Below are 27,369 nucleotides of genomic sequence, written 5' to 3'. Positions count from 1 at the left end.
TGGTGCGGGGTGGGGAGGAGCACCGAGTGTCGCTTTATGCAGATGAATTGCTGCTGTAGGTAGCAGACCCGGTGGGGGGAATGCCGGAGGTGATGGAGATTCTTGCTGAGTTTGGGAGTTTCTCGGGCTATAAATTGAACCTGGGCAAGAGTGAGCTGTTGGTTGTACACCCGGGAGATCAGGAGGAGGGGATTGGTAGGCTCCCGCTAAAAAGGGCAGTGAGGAGTTTTAGGTACCTGGGGGTTCAGGTGGCTAGGAGTTGGGGGACTTTGCATAAGCTTAATTTTACTAGATTGGTGGAGCAGATGGAGGAGGAGTTTAAAAGGTGGGACATGCTGTCGTTGGCGGGTAGAGTACAGTCCGTTAAAATGACGGTGCTCCCGAGGTTTTTGTTTCAGTGCCTCCCCATTTTCATTCCGAGGGCCTTTTTTAGGAGGGTGAACAGCATCATTATGGGATTTGTTTGGGCGCACGGGACTCCGAGGGTGAGGAGGGTCTTTTTGGAGCAGGGCAGGGATAGAGGGGGGCTGGCGCTGCCCAACCTCTCTGGGTACTATTGGGCGGCTAATGTCTCGATGGTACGCAAGTGGGTAATGGATGGGGAGGGGGCAGCATGGAAACGGATGGAGATGGCGTCCTGTGGAGGCACGAGCCTGAAGGCACTGGTAACGGCGCTGTTGCCGCTCCCTCCAACGAGGTACACTATGAGCCCGGTGGTGGCGGCTGCCCTCAAGATTTGGGGGCAGTGGAGGCGACACAGGGGGGAAGTGGGGGGCTCGGTGGAGCCCCGCTGCGGGGAACCACCGGTTTGTCCCAGGGAACATTGATGGCGGGGTTCCTGGGTGGCACAGGGCGGGGCATAAGGAAGTTGGGAGACCTGTTCATTAACGGGAGGTTTGCGAGCCTTGGTGAGCTGGAGGAGAAGTTTGACCTCCCCCCCCGGGGAATATGTTCAGATACCTTCAGGTCAAGGCGTTTGCTAGGCGGCAGGTGGAGGGGTTCCCTTCACTGCCCCCGCGGGGGGTAAGGGATAGGGTGCTTTCGGGGGTGTGGGTCGTGGATGGGAAGGTGTCTGACATCTACTAGGTGATGCAGGAGGTAGAGGAGGCGTCGGGAGAGGAGTTGAAGGCTAAGTGGGAAGTGGAGCTGGGGGAGCAGATTGAGGAGGGGACATGAGCGGACGCCCTGGAGAGGGTAAAATCCTCCTCTTCATGTGCGAGGCTTAGCCTCATCCAGTTCAAGGTACTGCACAGGGCTCATATGTCCGGGACGAGGATGAGCAGGTTTTTTGGGGGTGAGGACAGGTGCATTAGGTGTTCGGGGAGCCCAGCGAACCATGCCCATATGTTTTGGGCATGCCCGGCACTGGGGGAATTCTGGCAGGGGGTGGCGAGGACCGGTGTCAAGGGTGGTAGGTCCAGGGTCAAGCCAGGCTGGGGACTCACGATATTTGGGGTTGGGTGGAGCCGGGAGTGCAGGAGGCGAAAGAGGCCGGTGTTTGGCCTTTGCGTCCCTAGTAGCCTGGCGGAGGATCTTGTGCAATGGAAAGATGCGAGACATCCGAGCGTGGCAGACCTGGATCAATGACATGGCGGGATCATTAAGCTGGAGAAGGTCAAATGCGCCCTGAGGGGGTCGGTACAGGGGTTCTTTAGGAGGTGGCAGCCTTTCCTCGACTTTCTGGCTCAACGATAAGGAACTAGGTCAGCAGCAGCGGCAGCCCGGGGGGGGAAAGGGGGGGGGGGGGGGGTTTCGGGGGGGTATTTAAGTTAATTTGATTATTGTTAATTTATTTTGTTGTTTATTGGGTTTGGGTTGGGGGGGGGGGGGGGGGGGGTTTGCTATATGCGTTGTTACGGGTGCCGGGGGGTGTTTATTATTGTTGTTCTGTTGCTATACATTTTTCAAAAAATTTCAATAAAAGTTATTAAAAACATTTTTTTTAATTCTTCAACTTCCAAGAGTACCCCTTCTGTTGTTAGCTGCCTCTTTAGGAGGATGGAGAAAAATGTCTCTCTGGAGCTGATGCCCCTGCAAAAAGGCAGCTTTTATGTCTACAGATTTATATTCCCATTCCGTTGTGGCTAATAGAGCCAAGAAGATCTTTAATATAACCTTTCCTGCCGTAGGTGAATCTACTCTTAAATCCTGAACTTCTAAGTTTTCTTCAAATCCCCTGGCCACAAGCCTGGACTTTGCCTTATAAGTTCCATCAGGAAGAACCTTTTCCGTGCCAATCCATCTGTGGGATAGAGCTCTTTGTCCCCTATCCGGTACTTCCGCGTATACCCCAAATTCACTCCAACTATGCAGTTCTTGTTGTTTAGCATCTTTGACAACTTTTTCATCTAATTTATTGGAAGCCACCAAAATCTCATGTGGACTTCTACTCCTATTAGTATTCGTAGTCTTACTCATGTTCAAAGATCTTGATAAACCACGTCCCCTCTCCCGCCTAGTATCTCGTTCTGTACTGCTATTGCTTGATATTTCCCTTCTGCTGTGAGATGTATTTTCAATAGCTCTCGACCTTTTCCTGCGGACCTGTTCACTATCCAATGTACTATCTGAACTAGCACTGCGTTTCTGTGCCCTCCATTGTTGAACTTTGTGTTCCCAATCCATTATCTTGACTCCTTCCCCTGAATGCTGTACATCCAACCAATGTTTATACTTTCCATTGGCCTTTCCTGCTCTATGAATAACAGTTGCATCCTTCCAGTGACTAGAACCTTCTGGCAAGCATGTCTCTTTTGTGCCAACTTTTGGCAGTTGTCCTTTTGGAAAACTGGTCTGTTCTGATTCATCAGAAGTGTTATGTTCCTCTACAGAAACCCTGTCTATATCAGTCAACTGGTCCTCATAGTTCTGTAACACGTGCATTCCAGATGACTCTGGTTCCTCGTCATCTCTGTCTTCTCTGACTAAATTTGAAAATTTGTAATCTGTACCCAAAGAGCACCCTACCCAAGGTAAACACCTCCACCCTATCCCCAGAACCCAGTAACCTCACCCAACACAAAGGGCAATTTTGGACACTAAGGGCAATTTATCATGGCCAATCCACCTAACCTGCACATCTTTGGACTGTGGGAGGAAACCGGAGCACCCGGAGGAAACCCACGCACACACGGGGAGGATGTGCAGACTCCACACAGACAGTGACCCAAGCCGGAATCGAACCTGGGACCCTGGAGCTGTGAAGCAATTGTGCTATCCACAATGCTACCGTGCTGCCCTTGATCAATCAAAGCCTTGATCGGGTCCAGCGTATCCTTTTTCAGCTTGGCGAAGCAATCCTCAAAAAACTTCACCAGCTGCTTCGTAGACCACTGAGCCTTCTCTCCTCAGCCCTTGCCCTTCACCATGCTGTCCCGCGGTACCAGCTCCACCTGCTTCTCGCTACCAGGACTGAGTGGTTTCACAGGGCCACTTCTGGTCCAATTCTCCATACACCAGAGAGGGAATCCTTCTTACTGTAGCACGGTTCGCCAATTTTTCCCAAAAAAAGCCAAGAAAAATCAGGGGGAAAAGGTGCAAAAGTCCATTACAGGTGGGAGCTAGCGAATGTGCGACCTACTCCTCCATGGCCGCCACCGGAAGTCTGCTGCCTTCTTGTTGACCCACTTCTGGTCCGTGGATCCATCCACCAGTTACCTCTACACCTTTTTTCACTGAAACATTCACCCATCAAGTGGGGAAAAGGTCCGTAAAAGCCGTCTCGAAAGGGAGCTGCCAAATGTGCGACCACTCACTCCATGGCTGCCACCGAACGTCCTGCACCAACTCTTAAGCAATGCATTCATCTGCGCTATTCTCTTATTTCTGTACTTGCTAGCACATGGCATTTGGAGTAATCCAGAGATTACATCCCAATAATTTTTGATGCAAGAGCTCATCCCTCTTTCAATCTATGTCATTGGTACCAACATGTACCATGACCTCTGCCTTATCATCCTCCCCCGGGACATCCCAGACCTTGGCACCAGGGACATAACACACCATCCTGGAGTCACGCTGACGGCCACAGTAGCACCTATCTATAGCCCTGACTATAGAATCCCATCTTACTAATGCTCTGCCTCCCCCCCACCCCCGCCTCCTGTACAAATGGGTCTGCTTGTGGTGCCAGAAATGTGGTTCTGTCCACAATCCCTGGAGGAATCAGCCTCCAAAATGGAATACTGATTTGCGAGCAGGACTCCAGGGGACTCCTGAACTACTTATCTATTTCTTTTGGACTGCCTGGTGGTTACCCATTCCCTTTATTCCTCAAGCCGCTTCAGCTGCAGTGTGACCACTTCTCTAAATGAGCTATCCACAATGCTCTCAGACATGCGGACACTCCACAGTATCCCCAGCCACCTTTCCAGCTCTGAAACCCAAGCTTCTAGGAGCTACAGCTGGACACACTTCCTGCTTACATCTGGTCTCAGGGCCTGGAAATGTGCCTGGCTACCCACATATAATAGGAGCAGCATATCACAGCTTTGAGCTCTCTTGCCATGACAAAAGCCTTTAAATTTAAAACTTTCAAATACTTTATATTTAAATAAAAATAAATCAACTAAGTCCCTACCATTGCTAAAACATTGGCTTACAATTTAATATAATTTGAAAAATATCCATCAGGACTTACTCACCAATCAGCTGTGCCCATAGGTCCCACGTCACTTTCTGAACTGTGACGTCGCCTCTGAAAGCCGCTGTTGATGGTAGGTTCCTGTTGCAAGGCCTCCGCTTGCCTTTGATGGCAGGTAGGAAATGAAAGGAGCACCTCATACCCTCCCCACTGAACTCCCTCAGTCACAAAACTCCAACTGAAGGGGCTGGATTCTTCACCGGCGGGATGCTCCGTTTTGCAGGCAGCCCGGGGGTTTCTCGACGGCGTGGGGCTGCTCCACAATGGGAAACCCTATTGACCGGCTGGCTTAACAGAGAATCCACCGGCAGGTCGGGGCAGAAAAGTGGCACAGCGGGGCAGAGAATCGCACCCAAGCATTCTATTGCAGCCCAAAGTCAGCACTGTAAGATGCCCTCTTTTATATTTTATGAATATTGCCTCTGAAAACCTGCTTAGGGGCTGGTTTAGCTCACTGAGCTAAATCGCTGGCTTTTAAAGCAGACCAAGCAGGCCAGCAGCACGGTTCGATTCCCGTACCAGCCTCCCGGACAGGCGCCGGAATGTGGCGACTAGGGGCTTTTCACAGTAACTTCATTGAAGTCTACTCGTGACAATAAGCGATTTTCATTCATTTCATTTAAGCCAGTTACTTAATTAACTAATTGCAGCTGTAAGCAGAGCCTGAGTGAACCCTGTTTTAAAGCAGGGGAAATGCTTCGGAAATCAGAAGCACAAAGGGACTTGGGGCTCCTTGTTCACAATTCTCTTCAGGTTAATGTGCAGGTCAGTCGGCAGTTAGGAAGGCAAATGCAATGTTAGCATTCATGTCAAGAGGCCTAGAATACAAGACTAGGGATGTACGTCTGAGGCTGTAAAAGGCTCTGGTCAGACCCCATTTGGAGTGTTGTGAGCAGTTTTGGGCCCCATATCTAAGGAAGGATGTGCTGGCCTTGGAAAGAGTCCAGAGGAGGTTCACAAGAATGAAGAACTTGTCGTGTGAGGAACGGTTGAGGACTCTGGGTCTGTACTCGTTTGAGTTTAGAAGGTTGAGAGGGGATCTTATTGAAACTTACAAGATACTGCGAGGCCTGGATAGAGTGGACGTGGAGAGGATGTTTCTACTTGTAGGAAAAACCAGAACCAAGGACCCCATCTCAGACTAAAGCGGATGATCCTTTAAAACTGAGATTGAGGATGAATTTCTTCAGCCAGAGGGTGGTGAACCTGTGGAAATCTTTACCGCAGAAGACTGTGGAGGCCAAATCACGGAGTGTCTTAAGACAGAGATAGATACGTTCTTGATTAATAAGGGGATTGGGGGTTAGGGGAGAAGGCAGGAGAATAGGGATGGAAAATATCAGCCATGATGAATGGCGAAGCAGACTCGATGGGCCGAGTGGCCTAATTCTGCTCCTATGTCTTCTGGTCTTATGGTTTAAAGCTGGCTTAAACTCACCTTCTTTCAACCTAAACAGCAACTTTAGTTAATTATTAAATTAAAGAAACACTAGACTTTAGATAGAAACTAACCTATAATTACCTCAGTCACAAAACTCCAACTAAGCACGCTGCTACAGGCCCAAAGTCAGGAGTCCAGTGCAAACGAAGACTGAGCCTCAACCATCCTCCTCTCTTGTTACATAATGGGTTAAGAGACAATCCAATTAGTTCTCTCATTTATGTGAAGTATCCAATAATTGACACTGATATGTAAAGAGGCTTCAGGTGGCCTTTGTGTCAGATGATGTGAAGATAGAGTTTTGTGTCGAATCTGTTAAAGGGAAATAAATGTGGTTTTAAAAAGGAGCAGTACCTTTGACTCTTTATACGACACAGCTAAACATCTAACAGTTGGTAGCAGAGAATGGTTGCTGTGCAAATGTGAAGGGTTGAAAGATACAACTTTTCCAGACCAAACCAAGGAGCGAATGAGAAGGAATAAAAGAATATATATGGCTGAACCTAGGATAAAGATGGCCGGGTATGACTACCCCCCCTTATTTTCTGAAAGGGGATCGTACGACCAATGGAGAAGTGCAGTAGTTATGTGGACTAAGGTAACTGCCTTGGGAAAGAGAAAACAAGGTTTGGCATTGGCTCTTTCTCTACCATATGACAGTAAAATCCGGAGCAAAGTGCTTTCTGAGCTGGAATTAGAAGAGTTAAACTCAGAAGAAGGTCTGGAGACTCTATTATGTTATGGATAAGATGTGCAAAAAGGATGACTTGTTAAGTGCGTATGAAGCATGGTCGGATTTTTATAGGTTCCGGAAGATAGAGGATTCTCAATGGAAGACTATGCAACGGAATTTGGCAGACTATATAAAAGGCTGCAGAAACACAACCTGGAATTTCCACAGTCTGTGTTGGCCTTTAAATTACTTGACTGTGCTAGAGTGAGCAGTGTGGATAGGCTCCTGGTTTTGACAGGAGTTCAGTTTGCAGATAAGGATACCTTATTCGATCAGATGACAGAAGCTTTAAAAAAGTTTCTGGGGAAACATTTGATTCCAATGGGTCTGATGACTGAAATAGGTCAGTCTGCAATAAAGCGGAATATGGAAGATACACTACTAACAGGATGGCGAAATCGCACGGCTACAAACAGGTTCCAAGACTATAGAAGGAGATCGGACCCGGAAATTATGAAGACAGAAACCTAGTTAGAACCTACAATAGGAAGATGAACCCCAGGAATGCATGGGGCATGATAAATCGATGTTTTTGATGCGACTCTCAATACCATTATGCTTTCAACTGTCCAACACGTTATAAGAGAGCGTTTGAAGCGACACATGACACGGAAGAGTCAGAAGAGGACAAAGATAGTGACCAGAAAGAAGGCACTGTCCTATTAACAAGCAGTTTTACGCCGGTAATGAGGGTGTTGGTTGCAGAATCCTTCAATTGTGCTGTATTGGACAGTGGCTGCACATCTACTGTGCGTGGAAGTGACTGGTTAAAATGTTACCTGGACTCCTTGAATACTGAAAATCGTAACAAGGTTAAGGAATTTGAAAGTTCCACAAGTTTCAGGTTTGGGCATGATAATACTCTGAAGTCGCTGAAAAGAGTAGTCATCCCTTGCAATATTGCCGGAGTCAATCATTTCATTAGCACGGATGTTGTATCAAGTGAGATACCTTTGCTTCTGAGAAGACCGTTGATGACGAAAGCACACAGGAAACTGGATGTGGAACAGGATACGGTAACAGTTTTTGGAAAGATGGTGGACTTACAATTTACAAAGTCGGGACACTATTGTATTCCATTACTGACAAATAATATTTCAAGTACAGTTGGTAAGGATGTGTTAACGGCAGTTGAAAATGGGACTTTAGCTGATTAAAAAGCTTGTTGTATTAAACTGCATAGGCAATTTGCTGCGTCCGTCTCCTCGGAGGCTGAAAAATGTATTAAAGGATGCAGGTGTAAGGGATGAAGACTACTAAGCTGATAGAATAGGTTAGTGATCGCTGTGAAGTTTGTAGGAAGTACAGAAGGACACCAGCACGACAGATAGTAACCCTACCTTTGGCCAGAGATTTTAAAGGCATTGTGGCCATGGACCTTAAGATCTGGGATAAAGCCAATAATAATATATTTATTTCACATTTTGTAGATTTAGCAACCAGATTTAGTCAATCAACGATTGTACGAAGTAAAGAAAAGAGTAATTCTGGATCAATCGTGGAAAAATGGATAAGGACAGGAATGGACCCACCGGCAAAATTCCTTACGGACAATTGGGGAGAATTTGTGAATGATGAGGTTTAGGGATATGTGTGAAAACGTGAATATCACAGTTATGAATACAGCTGCGGAAAGCCCATTTAGTAATGGTGTGTGTGTGAAAGAAACCAAGCGTTAATAGGTGACATGCTCCGAAAGTTTTGGCAGATAGACCAAACTGCAAGCTACATTCAGCTTTAGCATGGGCGGTACATGCAAAGAATTCATTGCAGATGGTTGGGGGCTATAGTCCCTATCAATTAGTGTTGATAGAAATCCTAAAATTCCGTCTATTTTAGATGACCAGCCTCCAGCTTGGGAAGGGAGTACAATTAGCTCTGCCTTTGCTACGCATTTTAATGCAGTAAATAGCAGTATAAAAGCTTTTTTGTCAGCTGAAGTCTCTGAAAGAATTCGCAGAGCTTTAAGACATAATCTAAAGCCATCAAATACCATTTTTCAGCAAGGAGTCATAGTATACTATAAGAGAGACAATTTTAATAAATGGAAAGGCCCAGGGAAGATCATAGGCATAGATGGCAAAACAATTATTTAGCAACATGGCAATCAAACTGTTAGGGTACATTCATCAAGGTACTCGATGGGCTGAATGGCCTCCTTCTGCACTGTAAATTCTATGATTTAAGTAGCCTTGAATCGGGAGACCCAGGGGAAAGCGATACGGGAGATTGAATAAAGGTTATCCGACCAGGAGGGCTATGTAACCGTGCTGGAGAACAAGGTTGAGGTGCTGGATGATCGCCAGAAGAGGATGCAGGAGAAGCTGTAGGATCTGGAGAATAGGTCCAGGAGGCAGAATCCCAGAATCGTTGGCCTCCCTGAAGGCAGTGAAGGATTGGATGCGAGGCCTATGTGACGGACATGCTGGAGAGGTTGATGGGGGCTGGGGCCTTCCCTTGGCCCCTGGAGGTGGATAGAGCACACAGAGCCCTCGCGAGGAAGCCCACGGTGAACGACCCGCCGAGGGCGGTGGTGGTACGTCAGGGAGGAGGCCGGCCGCGGCAAAGGAATTGAAATGAAATAAAATTAAGTGAAAATCGCTTATTGTCACAAGTAGGCTTCAAATGAAGTTACTGTGAAAAGCCTCTAGTCACCACATTCCGGTGCCTGTTCGGGAGGCTGGTACGGGAATTGAATCGTGCTGCTGGCCTGCCTTGGTCTGCTTTCAAAGCCAGCGATTTAGCCCTGTGCTAAACAGCCCCTGGTGGAATTGAAGGGCTTTATGGCACAGATGGGGGGTATAGACCCATGGAGGTTTATATGGCCGAGGGCGATGGCGTTTTCTTTTTTTTCTCACGATCATAACGTTCACTCTCGTATTGACTTTTTTGTTCTGAGCAGGGCGCTAATACAGAAGGTAGTGGAATACTCAGCAATTGCAGTGTCAGATTGCTCGGGGCTCATCGCAGAGCGGGCTGTCATCATCCTCCATCCCATGGATCAGACCTGCTTTTAATGGGGTGCGCAAGAGGGCAGTCCGGCGGTATGGGAAGTGAGGGGGTGTGCGTTTGGGATGTGGCGTCCGTGCTGCTGGCAAGCCCTCTCCCGCCCCCACTGCACCCCCCCCCACCCCCCACCCCCACCCCACCCCCCCTCAGTCGGGCGAGCCCTGCTGATCCTCCTCCAGGACATCGCCCCTCTGCTGCGCGATGTTGTGGAGGATTCAGCAGGCTGCAAGATGCGGGCGACCCTCTCAATATCATCCCAGAGGGCCCCTGTCCAGGCATCTGAAGCACATCTTCAGGAGGCCGAAGCATCGCTCGATTACACTTCTGGTCATTGTAGCAGGTATCTGCCTTGGTCTGTGACCAGCTAGATGGAATCAGCCACGGCCCAGGTGCTTGCGCAGGTATCAGTTGCAGAGATGAACAATGCGAAGCTGATGGTCCAAGACCAGCTGTATGTTCATTGAGAGGCACCCGTTTCGGTTTGTGCAGAACGGCCTGTTATCTGCAGGTGCCCGTAGGGCGACATGCATAACGTCTAATGCTCTCTGGACCCGGGGCATCCAGGCGATGATGGTGAACCCCGCTGCCCAGGCATCCTGGTGGGTTTGGTCCACATGGAAATGGATGTACTGCTCTTCCTGGGCATATAGGGCCTCCATGATGAACCTGTGCACCGAGGTCTGTGAGATCCCGGAGAGGTCCCACTCGGCAACTGGAAGGACCCTGTCATGTAGAGGTTCAGGACGACCATCATCTTGATGGACACTGGGAGCGGGTGTCCTCCCCATACCCCAAGTGCTAGGTGTGCCATCATCTAGCAGATATGTCGCTCGGTGTCTCTGCTCATCCGGAGCCTCTGACGGCATGCCCAGTCCGGCATGACAGGCTCTGCCGGTGCACACAAGGCCTTATGCGGCTGCTTGGCACCTCCTCCTCAGCCTTGGGCGGCCGGCCCTGCTGCCTGTGCAGCCACCACCTGTCCCTCTGCAGCCTGCTTCTCTGCAGACCGTTCCTCTGCATCCCGGTCCACTGCTGGCCACTCTGCTGCTGCCCACTCCACTGCTGCAGTTTCCCCTTCCTCTTCGAGTAGCTGCCGCTCACACGGCCACAGGGCTTCTTGCAGTGCTGCGGCCATCACCACGGCGGCCACCATTGCTGGTTGAACGCCAAACACCATTATCTGCATGGGATGAAGGGCCAACATGTTGAAATGAAATGAAATGAAAAGTGAAAATCGCTTATTGTCACAAGTAGACTTCAAATGAAGTTACTGTGAAAAGCCCCTAGTCGCCACATTCCGGCGCCTGTTCGGAGAGGCTGGTATGGGAACCGTGCTGCTGGTCTGCCTTGGTCTGCTTTCAAAGCCAGCGATTTAGCCCAGAGTGCTAAACCAGCCACCATGTTACCATGGTGCATACTCCTATGCCCAACCGGGTTCAATGGTCTACACGGTGGCCCCGGTTGGCAGTGCGGGCTCTGCCTACGCATGTCCCTCTCCCACGCATGACGCTCCTCCACTACCGCACCATTCAAGGCCCCGCTCCTGGCTCCCATCCCTGATGCAAGAGGTACCATCGGCTGTCACTGTCCTCGCTGGGGCTGCTGTGGATGTGGCCCTAGGTGGTCCACCAGTGGGTGGCAGCCGGTTGGGCAGGGTGTTTGGGGCCGGGGTGGGGGTGCCAAGGTGGGTGCTCCCCTGTGGCCGGTGTCACCGTGTAGAGCCAGGGGCCGAGGTGGCTGATCAGTGGTTGCGCAGCAAGATGGCCGCTGTAATGGTGGTCAGTCCCTGGGCACCCCCCAGTGCTGTGGGTAGGGGGGGGAGGGGGGGCACCCCGGCTGCTCAGCCTGCCCCTCCCTTCCCTGGTCGGCAAGCAGAGAATCCTGTCCAGGGTCTTCCATTTAAGGCTGAGATGAGGAGAATTTCTTTCTCTCTGGGTCAGAATTAATCAGGAATTCTCTTCTTCAGAGAGCTGTGGAGGCTAGGTCATTGAATATGTTCAAGGCTGAGCTAGAATTTTCATCAGCCAGAGTTATGGGGACAGACAGGAGTGTGGAATTGCGGCCACAGTCAGATTAGCGATGATCTTCTATAATGATGAAGCAGCCTCAAAGAGCTGCTGTGTTCTGGTGACTGTCAATTAGTGAATTACCTTGTTAAGCAATTCTGAAAGCCACTGAATTATTGATACCGAAACACGAAACCATCATGCAGGAATAAATTGAGCTATTATAATATTGAGGTATGGTGAATGATCATTTTCAGCACATCATTCTAGTTTTGTGTTTTCCACATTAACAGCATAAAATAACTTAATCTCCAATTTGATATGACAAATTTTAGAAGGGTTATTATTCAGCTAGTCAGGCAGCATCTGTAAAGAGAAACGAGGAGGGGAATGTTCTGCCCCCACAGTGGATGGTGGATGTGGCAAGGCAGTCAAACATCCACTGACTTCAGTGGGACCAGCCTGGTGGCGACATTCCGGCCACAGTTAATGGCCAGGATTCGCTGTTTTCCACCTCTTCGATCAGGAATCCCAAATGGGCGGAGAATGGAGCGTCGGCCGAAAAATGGGATCGGCACCAGGCAGCAGACCCATCTCAGTCTCCACTCCCACGCCAGCTGGAACATGCAAAGTGCTGACTTGCATGCATCCGCAAGCAATTATTCTCCCGCCTGTTGCTCCGACCCTCACAGCGGGAAATCCACCGGGTGGGCTTTGGTATAAGTATGGCCAAGTGCACCCAGGACTGCTCTGCCTGATAGCTGATGAGCGATCCAAGCAGTTCAGGAAAGAATCAAAGCAGGAACATTTTCCATTTCCTGACATCTGCTCCCTCAGCCTTTAAAACTGCAGCTTTTTGAAGTGTCAGAGCATTCCGAGAAAGCCTCAACACTTGAAACTGGCTTCAAATTCCCAGAGATCTTTTGAAATGCTAAGCATCCATTCAATTTCACAGAGCAGTACCTTTCACTAGCCAGCGATTGACAGCTTAATAGTTCAGACACAGTTGCTAAGGGGTTATGGAGTCAAAGAGGGTGACAGCACAGAAAAGGCCCGTCGGCCCATCGTGCCTGCGGAGGTCAGTATTCAAATCCCATTTTCCAGCACTTGTGTGCCTTAGCATTGCAAGTACACATCTAAATACTTTGTAAATGTTATAAGGGCCTCTGCCTCCACCATCCTATCCGGCAGTTAGTTCCAGATTCCCACCACCCTCTGAGTGAAAAGATTTTTTCTCACATCCCCTCTAAACCTCCTGATCCTTATCTTAAATCTATGCCCCCGGTCCTTGATCATTCTACCAAGGGGAAACGTTTGTTCCTGTCTACTGTATCTGTGCCCCTCATAATTTTATGCCACTCAATCATGTCCCCCCTCAGTCTGCTCGGCTCCAAGGAAAACAATCCGGGCGGGATTCTCCAATTCCACGGCAGAGTGTTCTCGCCGTCGTAAACACCATCACGTTTTACGGCGGCGTGAACGGGCCGCTCCCATGTCTAATTCTGGCCCCTACAGCGGTTTGCGCCGCTCCAGCTGCAGATCCCGGCGTGAACTGGGTGCTGCAAGATTCACGCATGTGCAGTTGCGCCAGTGCCAACGAGGACATGCGCAGTGGTGGCAGTGCCAACACGCACATGCGCAGTGGCCTCTTTCAAAGCGCCGACCCCGATGCAACATGGCACAGGGGCCGGTGCGTAGGAAAGGAGGCCCCCAGCCACAGAGGCCGGCGAACCGATTGGTGGGTCCCGATCACGGGCCAGGCCACATCGGAGGCCCGCTCCAGGGTCAGACCCCCCCCCCCTGCAGGCTGCCACCCGACCCTTGCACGCCGCGGTCCCGCTGGCCCAGAGCAGGTTAGAACGGCGCCGGCGGCACCCGGCTCTTTTCCTACGGCCGCTCGGCCGATCCGGGCCGGAGAATCGGCGGACCAGCTGCGTAGAGCGGCCCGCGACCGACGCCAAATGCAGGGCTGGGAGAATCCCACCCCCCAAGTGGGCAGCACGGTAGCATTGTGGATATCACAATCGCTTCACAGCTCCAGGGTCCCAGGTTCGATTCCGGCTTGGGTCACTGTCTGTGCGGAGTCTGCACATCCTCCCCGTGTGTGCGTGGGTTTCCTATGTCTAGGGCAGGATTCTGTGATCCTAAGGCTAAGTGTTGACGCCGTCGGAAACGCCGTCGCGTTTCCCAACGGCGTCAGCACAGCCTCTGAATCACAATTCTGGCCCCTAAAGGGAACTGCACTGCACTGGAGTGGGCCACACCACTCCAGCTGCTGATCCAGGCACTGCAGGATCCGCGCATGTGCAGTGGCACCAGTGCCAACGCACGCATGCGCAGTGGCTCCCTTCAGCGTGACGGCCCCGACGCAACATGGCGAGGGCTACAGGGGCCTGCGCGGAGGAAAGGAGGCCCCCAGCCAGAGATGCCGGCCTGCCGATCGGAGTGCCCCGATCGCGAGCTAGGCCACATCGGAGGCTTCCCCCGGGGTCGGGCCCTCCCCAACAGGCCACCTGGGAGGAGGGGGGGGGGGGGGCGGCAGGGACTGGGGCTGTTGGGGAGGGGATTTGGCCACCCTATGCATTCATAATGTGGGGTAGGGTACCCATTATTCCTGTGGTGGGGGGAAGATACCCCTCATTGGGGCTGATCCTCTTGTTAGTGGGTGGTCGACATTTGCACTGCGGGTGGGAGGGGGGTCCAGCCGCTGGACTTTGAGATCGGGGTACCCATTCCGAATTGCAGCCCGAGCCAGCGAGTGAGGAGAATCCGACGCACTTGCCACTCTGCATATACATATATGCATGCCAGAGGTTCAGGCTGGAAATGGTGACGTGAAATCTGCAGTCATTTATTCTTCTCGTCTATGTATATTCAGAGTTCCTGTTTATTGTGCCCAATTACTTGTTCGTATTTTCATTTCTTTTTTGTGTGTGTAGAAATAGAGCTCATTTGCAATTAATATTTAAATACCCAAGTAACCTTTTTGCCTTTGCCCAGTGGATTTACTCGTGAATCGTTGGAAAACTGGATTGCTGGTCCCAAGAGAAATGATTGGCTCTATGGCATGTGTTCGGCTCCCAGAATGTCTATTTAAATATGGATATGCAAATTATGAGCAAGCAGAGATCATCCAGAATGTCCTTTACAGCCGGTATAACATTGAGGTATGGTTGATGATATTTATCTCACAATTCCTGTTTGTTTTTCACATTGCCAGCATGAAATATTTTAGCTTTCACCTCCTCATGTAACTAAGGATTATTGAAACCATTCGGGCAGCACGGTAGCATAGTGGTTAGCACAATTGCTTCACAGCTCCAGGGTCCCAGGTTCGATTCCCGGCTTGGTTCACTGTCTGTGCGGAGTCTGCACGTTCTCCCCGTGTGTGCGTAGGTTTCCTCCGGGTGCTCCGGTTTCCTCCCACATTCCAAAGGTATGCAGGTTAGGTGGATTGGCCGTGATAAATTGCCCTTAGCGTTGGGTGGGGTAACTGGGTTATGGCGATAGGGTGGAGGTATGGGCTTGGGTAGGGTGCTCTTTCAAAGAGCCGGTGCAAACTCGATGGGCCGAATAGCCTCCTTCTGCACTGTAAATTCTATGATAATTACTATAAATTCTATGAAACCTAGAAGGCCACACAGATAGCAGTCCCATGGCATTGTCAGTCCCCGGCTGATGTAGTCTGCCTAGTGCTACATTGAAGTGGCTTTACCTGAATTAATATTTCTCAATTTGATTTTTACAGGTAATCGTGCAGGATTTTTGTCTGGGCAGATTCTAACCAATAATCTTTTTAATTTAATATATGCCTACCAGAAGTGTAATTGAGATGTCCCTGGGTTCATGTTTATTTAAATTCCCTCTGAATGAGATCATGCTGCAGTACCATAGCTGAGATGACAGCAGCACCCCTACAATCTTCCTTGAAATAATGAGTAATAGTGACACTGTAGTTCTAAGCAGAGGGTAAGGGGAACAGGGTACAAAGAAAGATGGCACGGTGGCACAGTGGTGAGCACGGCTGCCTCACAGCGCCAGGGACCCGTATTCGATCCTACCCCATGTCTGTGTGGGTTTCCTCTGAGTGCTCCGGCTTCCTCCTACAGTCCAAAGATGTGCAGGTTAGGTGAATTGGCCACTCTAATATTGCCAAAAGGTTAGGTGGGGTCACAAGGATAGGGGCGAGGGATTGGACCAAAGTGCTCTATCGGAGCAGAGGCTGGTGCAGACTCGAAGGGCCGAATGGCCTCTTTCTGCACTGTATGGATTCTATGATTTCTATGATGTGATATGGGTGGATCAGGGTGCTAATCCTCCCACTTTGGATGGGACTCTAGTAGAATTAGTGATTGGTCTCTTGAATGCTGGTGACTTGGGAGATGTAATGTTCTCTGTATGTATGGATGGTGATGTCTTTGTGGGTGAGGTGCTCCGAGAACATACAGCTTTATAAATGAACAAAACTGTTTATTAACTAACTAAAACACTAAAGGGTTTATATTATGCCTGCTATGATTACAGTTGGATACTATGTCTAAATACAAATAACTTTGATTAACTCATTTTAATTACTATTGACTAAGGAGCTACTCGATATGCGACTAGACTGTACACCTGCTATCCATGTTCTGCCTCACATGTGTCTGTGTTCCAGTAGCATTCTCCTGTCGCCACACCACCTGTGGTCGGTTGCTAGAATTGTAATCTATACATGCAGGCACGAATGTTTATATACAGTTTGGTTATTATATTCTATTACAGTTCACATATCATCACAGGAGAAAGGGGGTGGAATTCTCCGCTCCCGGGAAAAGTCGGGAAGGCCGTTGTGAACTCGGCCGAGTTTCGCGACGGCCTCGGAGGCCGCTCCTCTCACCGTATTCACCCCCACCCGGGGGGGCTAGGAGCGGCGCTCCGTTATTCTCGGCGGCCGAGAATGACGCGCGGCGGCACCTATGTGACGTCAGCCGCGCATGCACAGGTTGGCCGGCTCCAACCCGCGCATGCACGGCTGACGTCCTGACGGCTCAAACCCGCTCATGCGCGGTGGCCGTCTTCCCCGCAAGACGTGGCAGCTTGATCTTGCGGGGCGGCGGAGGGGAAAGAGTGCGTCCCGTTGAGAAGCCGGCCCAACGATCGGTGGGCACCGATCACGGGCCAGTCCGCTCCCGAGCACGGCTGTGGTGCTCACTCCCCTCTCCGCCCCCCACAAGCCACAAACGGGCCTTTGGCACCCATGTTCACGACGGCAGCGACCAAGTGTGGTTGCCGCCGTCGTGAAACGGTCGCAAACGGCAGGCCGCTAGTCCCATCCGGGTTGGAGAATCGCCGGTCGCCGTGAAAAACGGCGAGCGGCGATTCTTCCGAGCGGGGGGTGGGAGAATAGCGGGGGGCGCCAGGGGGGCATGAATTGAGTCGCCTGGCCCTCCCATGATTCTCCCACCCGGCATGGGGAGCGGAGAATCGCGCCCATGGTTCTTGTTTGCATGAATTGTCCATGTGCAAAATCCTGATTATCATCGCTTACAATCAAACTGTGAGCTCACAGGTCTCCTTGCTATTTGGAAACATCACTTGATAACATCACTACTATGAGGTTGACATTATTGCGGCATAAGAACATCACAAACGAAATAAGAGCAGATGGAGGCTATTTTGCCCCTTAAGCCTACTCCACACTCCTTGCATGGTATGATCATTCGTGTCGAGAGGATGAGGTTGAAATGGACAGATTTTTAATTAGTAAAGGAATCAAGGGTTATGGGGATAAGGCGGGAAAGGGGAGTTGACGACTATCATTTCAGATCAGTCATGATCTCATTGAATGCTCTGAGGATCTGGGTTTGAATCCCACCATGGCAGTTGGTGGAATTTGAATTCAATAAAAATCTGGAATTAAAAGTCTAATGGTGACCATGAAACCATTGCTGATTGTCATAAAAACCCATCTAGTTCACTAATGTCCTTCAGGGAACTAAATCCTTACCTAGTCTAGCCTACATGTGACTCCAAACCCACAGCTATGTGATTAATTTTTAAATGCCCAAAGGGATGGACAATAAATACTGGCCCAGCCAGCGACACCCACATCCCAAGAACAGATTTATAAAAGAAGAATAGCAGAGCAGATGCAATGGGCCAAATGGCCTACTTCTGCTCTGATGTCTTATAAGATCATTAATTCAGTATGTTGTCATTACACATTACCAGACCAAAATAGTCTATTCCTGGTTGGTTTCGGAACATATTGTTCTAAGAAACTGTCCCGAGTACATCTACACATCACCCACAACTAAAACTAGCTTTACCAATTTGAGTTGTTCAATCTATATGAGGTTAAAAATCGCCCATGATTATTATGCTACTTTTTTTACAAGCCCCCATTATTTATTCATTTATACTCTCCTCTGCAGTGTAACTAGTGTTGGGGGGGGGGGGGGGGGGGGGGAGCCTATTAACTCCTCCATTTACTATTTTTCATTGCTATTTCTTATGTCCACCCAAACTGATTTTGCATCTCTATCATCTGAGCCAAGATCATTTCTCACCACTGTATTGATTGTGTCCTTAATTAACAGAGCTCCCCCACTTCCCTTTCCTTCCAAAATGTCAAATTAAGTTGAATACTCAATTCCCAGCTTCGGTCACCTTGCAGCCACGTCTCTGTAATGGCTGTCATGTCACACCCAATTACTTCAAACTGTGCTATCAATTTATCTGCCTTGTTATAAATAATGTATGCATGCAGATAAAGAGTCTTTAATGTTGCCTTTATCATTTTTCCTGTTTCCGACTATTTCCTGTGTATATTTATGTTTTACAGCTCTGTCCCTTCCTATCATATTCTGCTTATCATTCTTCATATCACGACCAAACCTTATCCTTTCTCATTAACATTCTAAATCTCCCCTCACATGAACCATCACCAGGTCACTGGTCACAATGCAGTTTAAGTGTCCCAATCGTACAGGTCTCACTTTTCCCAGCCTTTGTGCCCCACAAGTCAAAACCCACTTTTCCCACTTCGATCTTTGAGCCACACTTTCAACTCCTCTAATCTTATTTATCCTGTGCCAGTTTATTCTTGGCTCAGGTAATAATCCCAAGATCATTGTCTATGTGGTCCTGCTTTTTAATTTAGCAACCAGCTGCTCATACTCCCTCAACAATTCACTACCACAGGAGGTAGTTGGGGCGAAAACACTGAGTAATTGCAAGAAGGAATTAGATATAGTTATTGGGGCCGAAAGGATCAAGAGATATGGGGGGAAGGCGGGATCAGGATATTGAACATGGATCAGCTATGATCATAACAAATGTTGAAGCAGACTCGAAGGGCTGAATGGTCACCTCCTGCCTTTCTTTTCTATGTATGCATGTTGAAGGAGGGTGGGGGGGGGGGGGGGGGGTACGGGAAGGCTTTTTTCCCTGGGTTTAGCAGTGTATATTTGGACTAAAAGTGCCTAATTTCAAGTTTCCAGGAGGAGAGCCACCTTTTGAAGTTCTGCTCAGCACATCCCAGTCACTGGAAAAATAGACTGGTTTTTTTGGGCCTCAGGAGAAATATGAGAACGGAAGTGGTCAATGCAGGACTGGGGGTGTTGTATGTAAATACACGCAGTACATGTAACAAGGTAAATGAGCTTCTTGCGCTCATTGAAATTGGCAGGTACGATGTTGTGGGCATCACAGAGACATGGCTGAAAGGGGATCTGGGCTGGCATCTAAGTATCCAAGGATATGTGTCCTATCGAAAGGTTAGGCAGATGGGCAGAGGGGGCGGGATTGCATTGTTAGTAAAGAATTAAATTAAATCAATAGCAAGAAACAATATATGGGCAGCACAGTGGTGCAGTGGTTAGCACTGCTGCTTACGGCACTGTGGACCTGGGTTCAATCCCGGCCCTGGATCACTGTCCGTGCAGAGTTTGCACATTTTCCCTGTGTCTGTGTGGGTCTCGCCCCCACAACTCAAAGATGTGCAGATTAGGTGGATTGGCCATGCTAAATTGCCCCTTAATTGGAAAAAATAAATAATTGGGTACTGCTTTTTTTAAAAGCAGGAAGTGATATAGGATCGGAGGCAATAGAATCTATGTGGGTAGAGTTGAGGAATCATGAAGGAAAAAAGACCCTGATGAGAGTTATGGACAGGGCCCCTATCAGTAGTCAGGAGGTGGGGCAGAAAATAAATCAGGAGATAGAAAAGACACATAAGAAAGGCAATATTGCAACAATCATGGGGACATCAATATGGAAAATCAGGTTGCTAGCGGATCCCAAGAAAAGGAATTTGTTGAATGTCTATGAGATGATTTTTTGGAGCAGCTTGTGACAGAGCCCACTAGGGAACAGGCAATTCTGAATTTGGTGATATGTATGAGGCAGACTTGATTATGGATCTTAAGGTGAAGGGCCCTTAGAGAGCAGTGACCACAATATGATAGAATTTACCCTACAGTTTGAGAGGGAGAAGCTGCAATCAGATGTAATGGTATTACAATTGAATACATGTAACTACAAATACATGAGGGAAGAAGCTGGCCAGAGTTGGAAAAGGAGCCTAGCAAGGAAGCCAGTGGAACAGCAATGGCAGGAGTTTTTGGAGTTATTCAGAACTAGTGGTGTGCCTCAGGGGTCCACATGTTTTCACAATATACATAATGATCTGGAAGAAGGAACTGAGGGCACTCTTGCTAACTTTGCAGATGATACAAAGATCTGTAGAGGGACAGGTAGTATTGAGGAAACAAGGGGTGCTGCAGGAGGATCTGATCAGGCTAGGAGAGTGGGCAAAGAAGTAGCAGATGGAATACAATGTGGAAAAGTGTGAGCATAAGCACTTCGATAGGAAGAATGGAGGCATAGACTATTTTCTAAATGGGAAAAGACTTAGGAAATCAGAAGCACAAAGGGACTTAGGAGTCCAAGATTCTCTTAAGGTTAACGTGCTGGTTGAGTCAGCAGTTAGGAAGGCTAATGCAATGTTAGCGTTCATGTCGAGAGGGCTAGACTACAAGAGCAGGGATGTATTTCTGAGGCTGTATATGGCTTTGGTCAGACCCCATCTGGAGTATTGTGAGTTTTGGGCCGCGTATCTAAGGAAGGATGTGCTGGCATTGGAAAGGGTCCAGAAGAGGTTTACAAGAATGATCCCAGTGTAGTATTGTGTGAAGCAAATAATGGCATGATGGGAAAACTAGTCAAGTCTTCTCGGTACAAGTGAATTTAAACTGATTTTCATATAACCTAAGGCCCAGAATACAGAGACAGCCGAGGTCAGCATGTCTTGGGAACTGGGTGACTCTGAGAGTCTAGATAAGGCTTGGAGCTAGAAGTAGCCTTTATACATAACAAGCTGAACAACTGTCTCTTTCTGTATGTAAACAACTTCTTCCCTTTCTTAAAACAAAGACAAGATAATGATATGAAACTCAAGTCCCCTAAAGGTCAGAAGGTGACGCCATTGTAACGATTATTACTTATGTTTTACTTTCAATCAAATTCCTGACCAAGCTGTATTCATGTTATCTTGATCCTATAATGTATAAGAATCGCCTTCTTTTCTGTACTATCGCAGACTTGGGACGGACTCCGCAGTTTGTAATTGACTGCCTTCCGACTTTCCAAGTATCAGCCAATTTCTGCTAGCAGTTCTAATTAATGAATAAAGTTCAGTTTTGCTTATCTAATGAATGCTGGTTGAATTTCTCTATCACAGTCAAGACGCGGGGAAAATATAGAATACAACACCTGGAATGAAGAGCTTGTTATATGAGGAGGGGTTGAGGACTCTGGGCCTGTACTCATTGAAGTTTAGAAGAATGAGGGGAGATCTTATTGAAACTTACAAGATACTGAGAGGCCTAGATAGAGTGGACGTGGAGATGATGTTGCCACATGTAGGAAAAACTAGAAACCCAGGTCACAGCCTTAGAAATGAATGAAAATGAAAATCACTAATTGTCACAAGTGGGCTTCAAATGAAGTTACTGTGAAAAGCCCATAGTCGCCACATTCCGGCGCCTGTTCGGGGAGGCTGGTACGGGAATTGAACCCACGCTGCTGGCCTTGGTCTGCTTTACAAGTCAGCTATTTAGCCTACTGTGCTAAACCAGCCCCTATATGAAAGGACTGATGGAACGGTCCTTTAAAACTGAGATGAGGAGGAATTTCTTCAGCCAGAGGGTGGTGAATCTGAGGAACTCTTTTCCACAAAAGGCTGTGGAGATCTAATCACTGAGTGTCTTTAAGACAGAGATTGATGGGCAGCATGGTGGTTAGCCCTGCAGCTTCACAGCGCTGAGGTCCCAGGTTCGGTCCCGGCTCTGGGTCACTGTCCGTGTGGAGTTTGCACATTCTCCCCGTGTTTGCGTAGGTTTCACCCCCACAATCCAAAGATGTGCAGGATAGGTGGATTGGCCACGCTAAATTGCCCCTTAATTGGAAAAAATGAATTGGGTACTCTAAATGTATGTTAAAAAAAAGACAGAGATAGATAGGTTCTTGATTAATATGGGAATCAGGGGTTATGGGGAGGAGTTAGGAGAATGGGGATGAAAAACACATCAGCCACGATAGAATGGTGGAGCAGACATGTTGGGCCAAATTACCTAATTCTATTCTTGTGTCTTATGGACAGACAGATCAAACACCAAATCAAACATAGCAAAGGCATTGAATATTTTCATGGGACAGATGGGGGCAGTGGACCCATGGAGGTTCACGCACCCAGGGGGGAAGGAGTTCTCCTTCTCCCAGGTACACAGGGTATATACCAGGATCAACATTTTTGTAGTGGGGAAAGTGGTGCTTCTAGGGGTAGTAGGAGCGGAGTACTCCGCACTCATAATCTCCTGGCATGCTCCATACTATGTGGATGTGAGGTTGGAAATGGCACCATTTGGAGGGGCCCGTGCTGGGTCGAATTTTATGCAGAAGTCCGCCGGGAATCATCTGGCCCTGGTGCCTTCCCCGCCTGCATCCCCAAGGCCTTTTTCAAAAAGTTGACAAACTGATCATGCCGGTTGTGAGGGGAATGAAGAACCCAAGGATCCAAAAGAAGGTCCTCCAAAGGTAATGAAACGTGGGAAGCCCGGCCCTCCCGCACCTACAGTTCTACTACTGGGTGGCCATCGCAGAAAGAGTACGGATATGGGTGAAGGAACCGGGAGCAGAGTGGATGAAGATGAAGGAGAGATCCTGCATTGGGACGTCCCTCCGAGCCAACACGCCCAAAACGGGACTTTTTTCCCATTAAATCGCACCCATAAGATCCTGAGGGATCTTGACAGGGCGGATTTGGAAAGAATGTTGCGAGACCAGAGTTGGCATCTTTAATATAATAAAAAAGTGAAAATGCTGGAAAGACTCAGCAGGACTGCGCGCATCAATGGAGAGAGAAATAGAGTTAATATTTCACCAGAACAACTCTACCTGAGAGAAATGGCTGCTCTCTAATTTTCCAAGGTACCTTTGACGCTTAAGGCAAGGCAACCAAGGGTAAGGCTTATAGTTTCTGTCTGTGGGAGGCATAGCGTCAACAGAAATAAAGAATATGTTGGGAAGAGGTGGGATGGAATGAGGGGGAAAATCCTTCTGTGCTGTATGAGCTATAAGCTAGGTGGACAAAAATGAATGGACTGCATGCCTAAAGAGAAGGCCAGGTTACCAATGCTTATGGCTTTAATGAAGATGTCAGATTTTGCCTGATCTCAAGCAATGCCGACTCAGGTCTGGTTAGTACTTAGATGCGACACCACCTGTGATACTAGGTGCAGGAAGCATTTTCTGCCAGCAGAGGCTGCTAACATCACCCCCTCTCCACATTGGGGCAACACAGAGCATTGTGGATAGCACAATCGCTTCACAGCTCCAGGGTCCCAGGTTCGATTCCGGCTTGGGTCACTGTCTGTGCGGAGTCTGCACATCCTCCCCGTGTGTGCGTGGGTTTCCTCCGGGTGCTCCGGTTTCCTCCCACAGTCAAAGATGTGCGGGTTAGGTGGATTGGCCATGATAAATTGCCCTTAGTGTCCAAAATTGCCCTTAGTGTTGGGTGGGGTTACTGGGTTATGGGGATAGGGTGGAGGTGTGGCCTCGGGTAGGGTGCTCTTTCCAAGAGCCAGTGCAGACTCGATGGGCCGAATGGCCTCCTTCTGCACTGTAAATCCTATGAAAAAACATTGACTCTGCCACACAATCAAGGGGCAATTGTTTTACAGCACACTTCTGCACTTTCTTTCTCCACCACCGTCACTTTATTTTGTCCATTCTATGCTTCAAAAAAAGCCTAGGTCATCAACACAGAGTGAAATGAAAGCAGAAAAATAAAATTGGCCAGCAAAAGATCAAATACAAAGCACCAGGGGTAATTATTAAATAGGAGCAGACATGTATGACAACTAGTGTCAGATCTACCATCTAATATACACAATTCCCAAGACGAAGTTCAAGCACAGTCAATACTCTCGTCTTCCCCACCACCCCCTCACCCTTCCCCTCCTCCTTGCATTCACCTTCCCCTGCCCGTCCCTCGCTTTCACCTCTGCCATACACTCACCTTCCTCCAACACCTCCTTTGCTTTCCTCTCTCACACATACTCGCCCTCCCCCTGCCTCTCCCTCACTTTCCCCTCTGAAAGGTAGAGGCAGGAACCCTCACAACATTTAATAATAATTTAGATAAGCACTTGAAACATACATGGTTACAGGATGAAAATGGATAGATGATTAATATCCAGCATGGACACAATTTGATTCACTCCATGTACTATCATGAAGCAGCTGAAGGCACTGGATACTGCAAAGCCTGTGGGCCCTGATAATACTCCAGCAATAGTACTGAAGAGTTGTGCTCCAGAACTTGCCGCACCCCTAGCCAAGCTGTTCCAGTCCAGCTACAACACTGGCATCTACCCAGCAATGTGGAAAATTGCCCAAGTACATCCTGTACTCAAACAGGACAAATCCAACCCAGCTAATTACAGCCCAATCAGTCCACTCTCCACCATCAGCAAAATGATGGGAGGAGTCATCAACTGTACTATTAAGCGGCACTTATTCAGCAATAACCTGCTCAAAGACGCTCAGTTTGGGTTCCATCAGGATCAATCAGCTCCTGACCTCATTACAGCCTTGGTCCAAACATGGACAAAAGCGCTGAATGCCAGAGGTGAGGTGAGAGTCACTGCCCTGACGTCAAGGCACCATTTGACTGTAGGGGCTGGTTTAGCACAGGGCTAAATCGCTGGCTTTGAAAGCGGACCAAGGCAGGCCAGCAGCACGGTTCAATTCCCATACCAGCCTCCCCGAACAGACGCCGGAATGTGGCGCATAGGGGCTTTTCACAGTAACTTCATTTGAAGCCTACATGTGACAATAAGCGATTTTCATTTCATTTTTTTTTTTCCGAGCGTGACATCAAGGAACCCTAGCAAAACTGGAGTTGATCAGAATTGTTGTAACCACACGGGACCCATTGGGCCGGGCCGATTTGGCTCCTGTCATGTGAGAGTACCTTTAAGAAATAGGTGTTTACAAAATGTACCTTTAAGAAGTTAGTGTTTATCAGTGATGTCAGAGAGTGGGTGGAGCTGGGCTGCCTGTCAGCTTTTTACTTTTGTTTAGGCTGTTTGCTGCAGGGTGTGTTTTAGTTTTGTTTTCAGAGCTGGATAACAGCAGTCACAGCCAGAAGGCGTATTAGTCTCTCTGTTATCTAAAAACTGTAAATCAATCCTTTGGTGATTTAAAACTAATAACTGCTCTCAGTAGTGACTTTAACCTGATGTGCTTCTGTTTAAAGTCTTTTTTGTAATCTTATGGATGTTAAAAGGACAGCTTAAGAATTACTTAGTGTTGTATTCTTTGGGGGTTGTATTTGAATTAATGGTTGCTAAGATGTTCACTGTATGTTTTAAAAAGGTTAACTTGAGTTCATAGAATAAACATTGTTTTGCTTTCAAAAATACTTTTCTATTTCTGCTGTACCACACCTGTAGAGTGGGCCGTGTGCTCCCCATACCACAAGCTATTAAAAGTTGTGGGTCAAGTGAACTCCATGATACACTTTGGGGTTCTCTAAACCTTGACCCATAACAAATTGGGAGCTCAAGGGTGGTAAAATTCTGTCTACTGGATTGGCTTAGTGAACTTAAAGACAGTGAGGGGTGAGCATATTGTGGGTGATTTTCAGGTGTGGTATTTTCTTTTAAGTGGGAAATTTGTTGTGGACAATGGCTCTTTCAGAGGCTCTGAAGTTTTTGGGGGTGGAGACGGTCACACGCAGAACCTTACGGACAGAGACTAAAAGCAGACTGTTAGACTTGGCAAAGACACTGCAGTTAACATTACCTGACAAAATGCGAAAAGATGAGGTAATTCTGGCGGTGGCTAAGCATTTAAAGTTGCCTGAGACAGAGTCTGACTCACTGGAAATGGCAAAAATTCAGTTACAAATTAAACAAATGGAACATGACACAGAATTAAAGGAGCTTGAATACGAAAGAGAGGAAAAAGAAAGAGAGAGCGGAAAAAGAAAGAGAAAGAGTTAGAGAGGAAAAAGAAAAGCAGAGAAAAGAAAGGGGAAAAGAAAGAATAACCCGAGCAAAACAAAAAGAAAGTGAAAGGGAGATACAGATCAGGGAAAGAGATAAAGAGAGGGAGTTTGAACTTCAGAAAATGGCCATGAAACATGACAGTCAGTTAAAATTGGCAGACGTAAAGGGAAATGTACAGTTGGATGATAGTGATGAGGATAGTGAGAAAGAGCATCATAGTCAAAGGCGTGGTGGGGATCTATTTAAATATGTCCAAGCATTGCCAAAGTTTGAGGAGAAGGAGGTTGATGCCTTTTTCATTTCATTTGAGAAGGTAGCTGAACAAATGAAATGGCCACAGGACATGTGCGTGTTACTGATTCAAACAAAGCTGGTAGGTAGAGCTGGTGAAGTGTTTGCATCACTACCGGAGGAGGTATCTGGGGCGTATGAGGAGGTGAAAAATTCCATCTTAGGTGCATATGAACATGTGTATGAAGCCTACAGACAAAGGTTTAGAAATTTAAGGATAGATTTTGGTCAAACATACATGGAGTTTGAAAGGCTCAAACAGAGTAATTTTGATAGGTGGATAAAGGCTTTGAAAATAGACCAAACGTATGAAGCTCTCTGAGAAATTATACTTTTGGAGGAGTTTAAAAATTCAATTCCTGATGTAGTGAGAATTCATGTGGAAGAGTAGAGGGTTAAAACTGCGACATTAGCAGCAGAAATGGCGGATGATTATGAATTAGTTCATAAATCAAAGCTTTGTTTCTGACATCAGTTTCTGCCTGTGAGGGATAGAAACTGGTGACATGATAAATACTCAAGTGGTAAAGGTAAAGGTGATCTGATGGGAGATGATAAGGAGAGTGTACCTCACATTAAGAAAGAAATCCAGGAGGGTGGAAGAGAAATGAAAAGTTTCAAATTTTCTCACTGTAATAAACTAGGCCATGTAAAGTCACAGTGTTGGAGGTTAAAGAAAAGCACTGGGA

At 47.9% G+C, this 27,369-nt stretch overlaps 1 protein-coding gene across 5 annotated transcripts in view; it reads left to right on the top strand.

Annotated features, from left to right (window-relative positions):
• The window catches only part of LOC119967096 (probable L-cysteine desulfhydrase, chloroplastic), a 244,358-nt gene that overhangs the window by 165,239 nt on the left and 51,750 nt on the right, over nucleotides 1–27,369 (top strand). For all 5 annotated transcript variants that reach the window (XM_038799166.1, XM_038799165.1, XM_038799164.1 and 2 more), the window contains one exon: nucleotides 14,832–14,998. In XM_038799166.1, the coding sequence (XP_038655094.1) occupies nucleotides 14,832–14,998 (167 nt within the window). The remainder of the gene's footprint in view (nucleotides 1–14,831; nucleotides 14,999–27,369) is intronic.

The sequence above is a fragment of the Scyliorhinus canicula genome, chromosome 6, assembly GCF_902713615.1.
Source record: "Scyliorhinus canicula chromosome 6, sScyCan1.1, whole genome shotgun sequence".
Lineage (NCBI taxonomy): Eukaryota > Metazoa > Chordata > Chondrichthyes > Carcharhiniformes > Scyliorhinidae > Scyliorhinus > Scyliorhinus canicula.
Note: the sequence above shows the minus strand (reverse complement) of the source record. Positions and strands in the feature narration are given on the sequence as shown.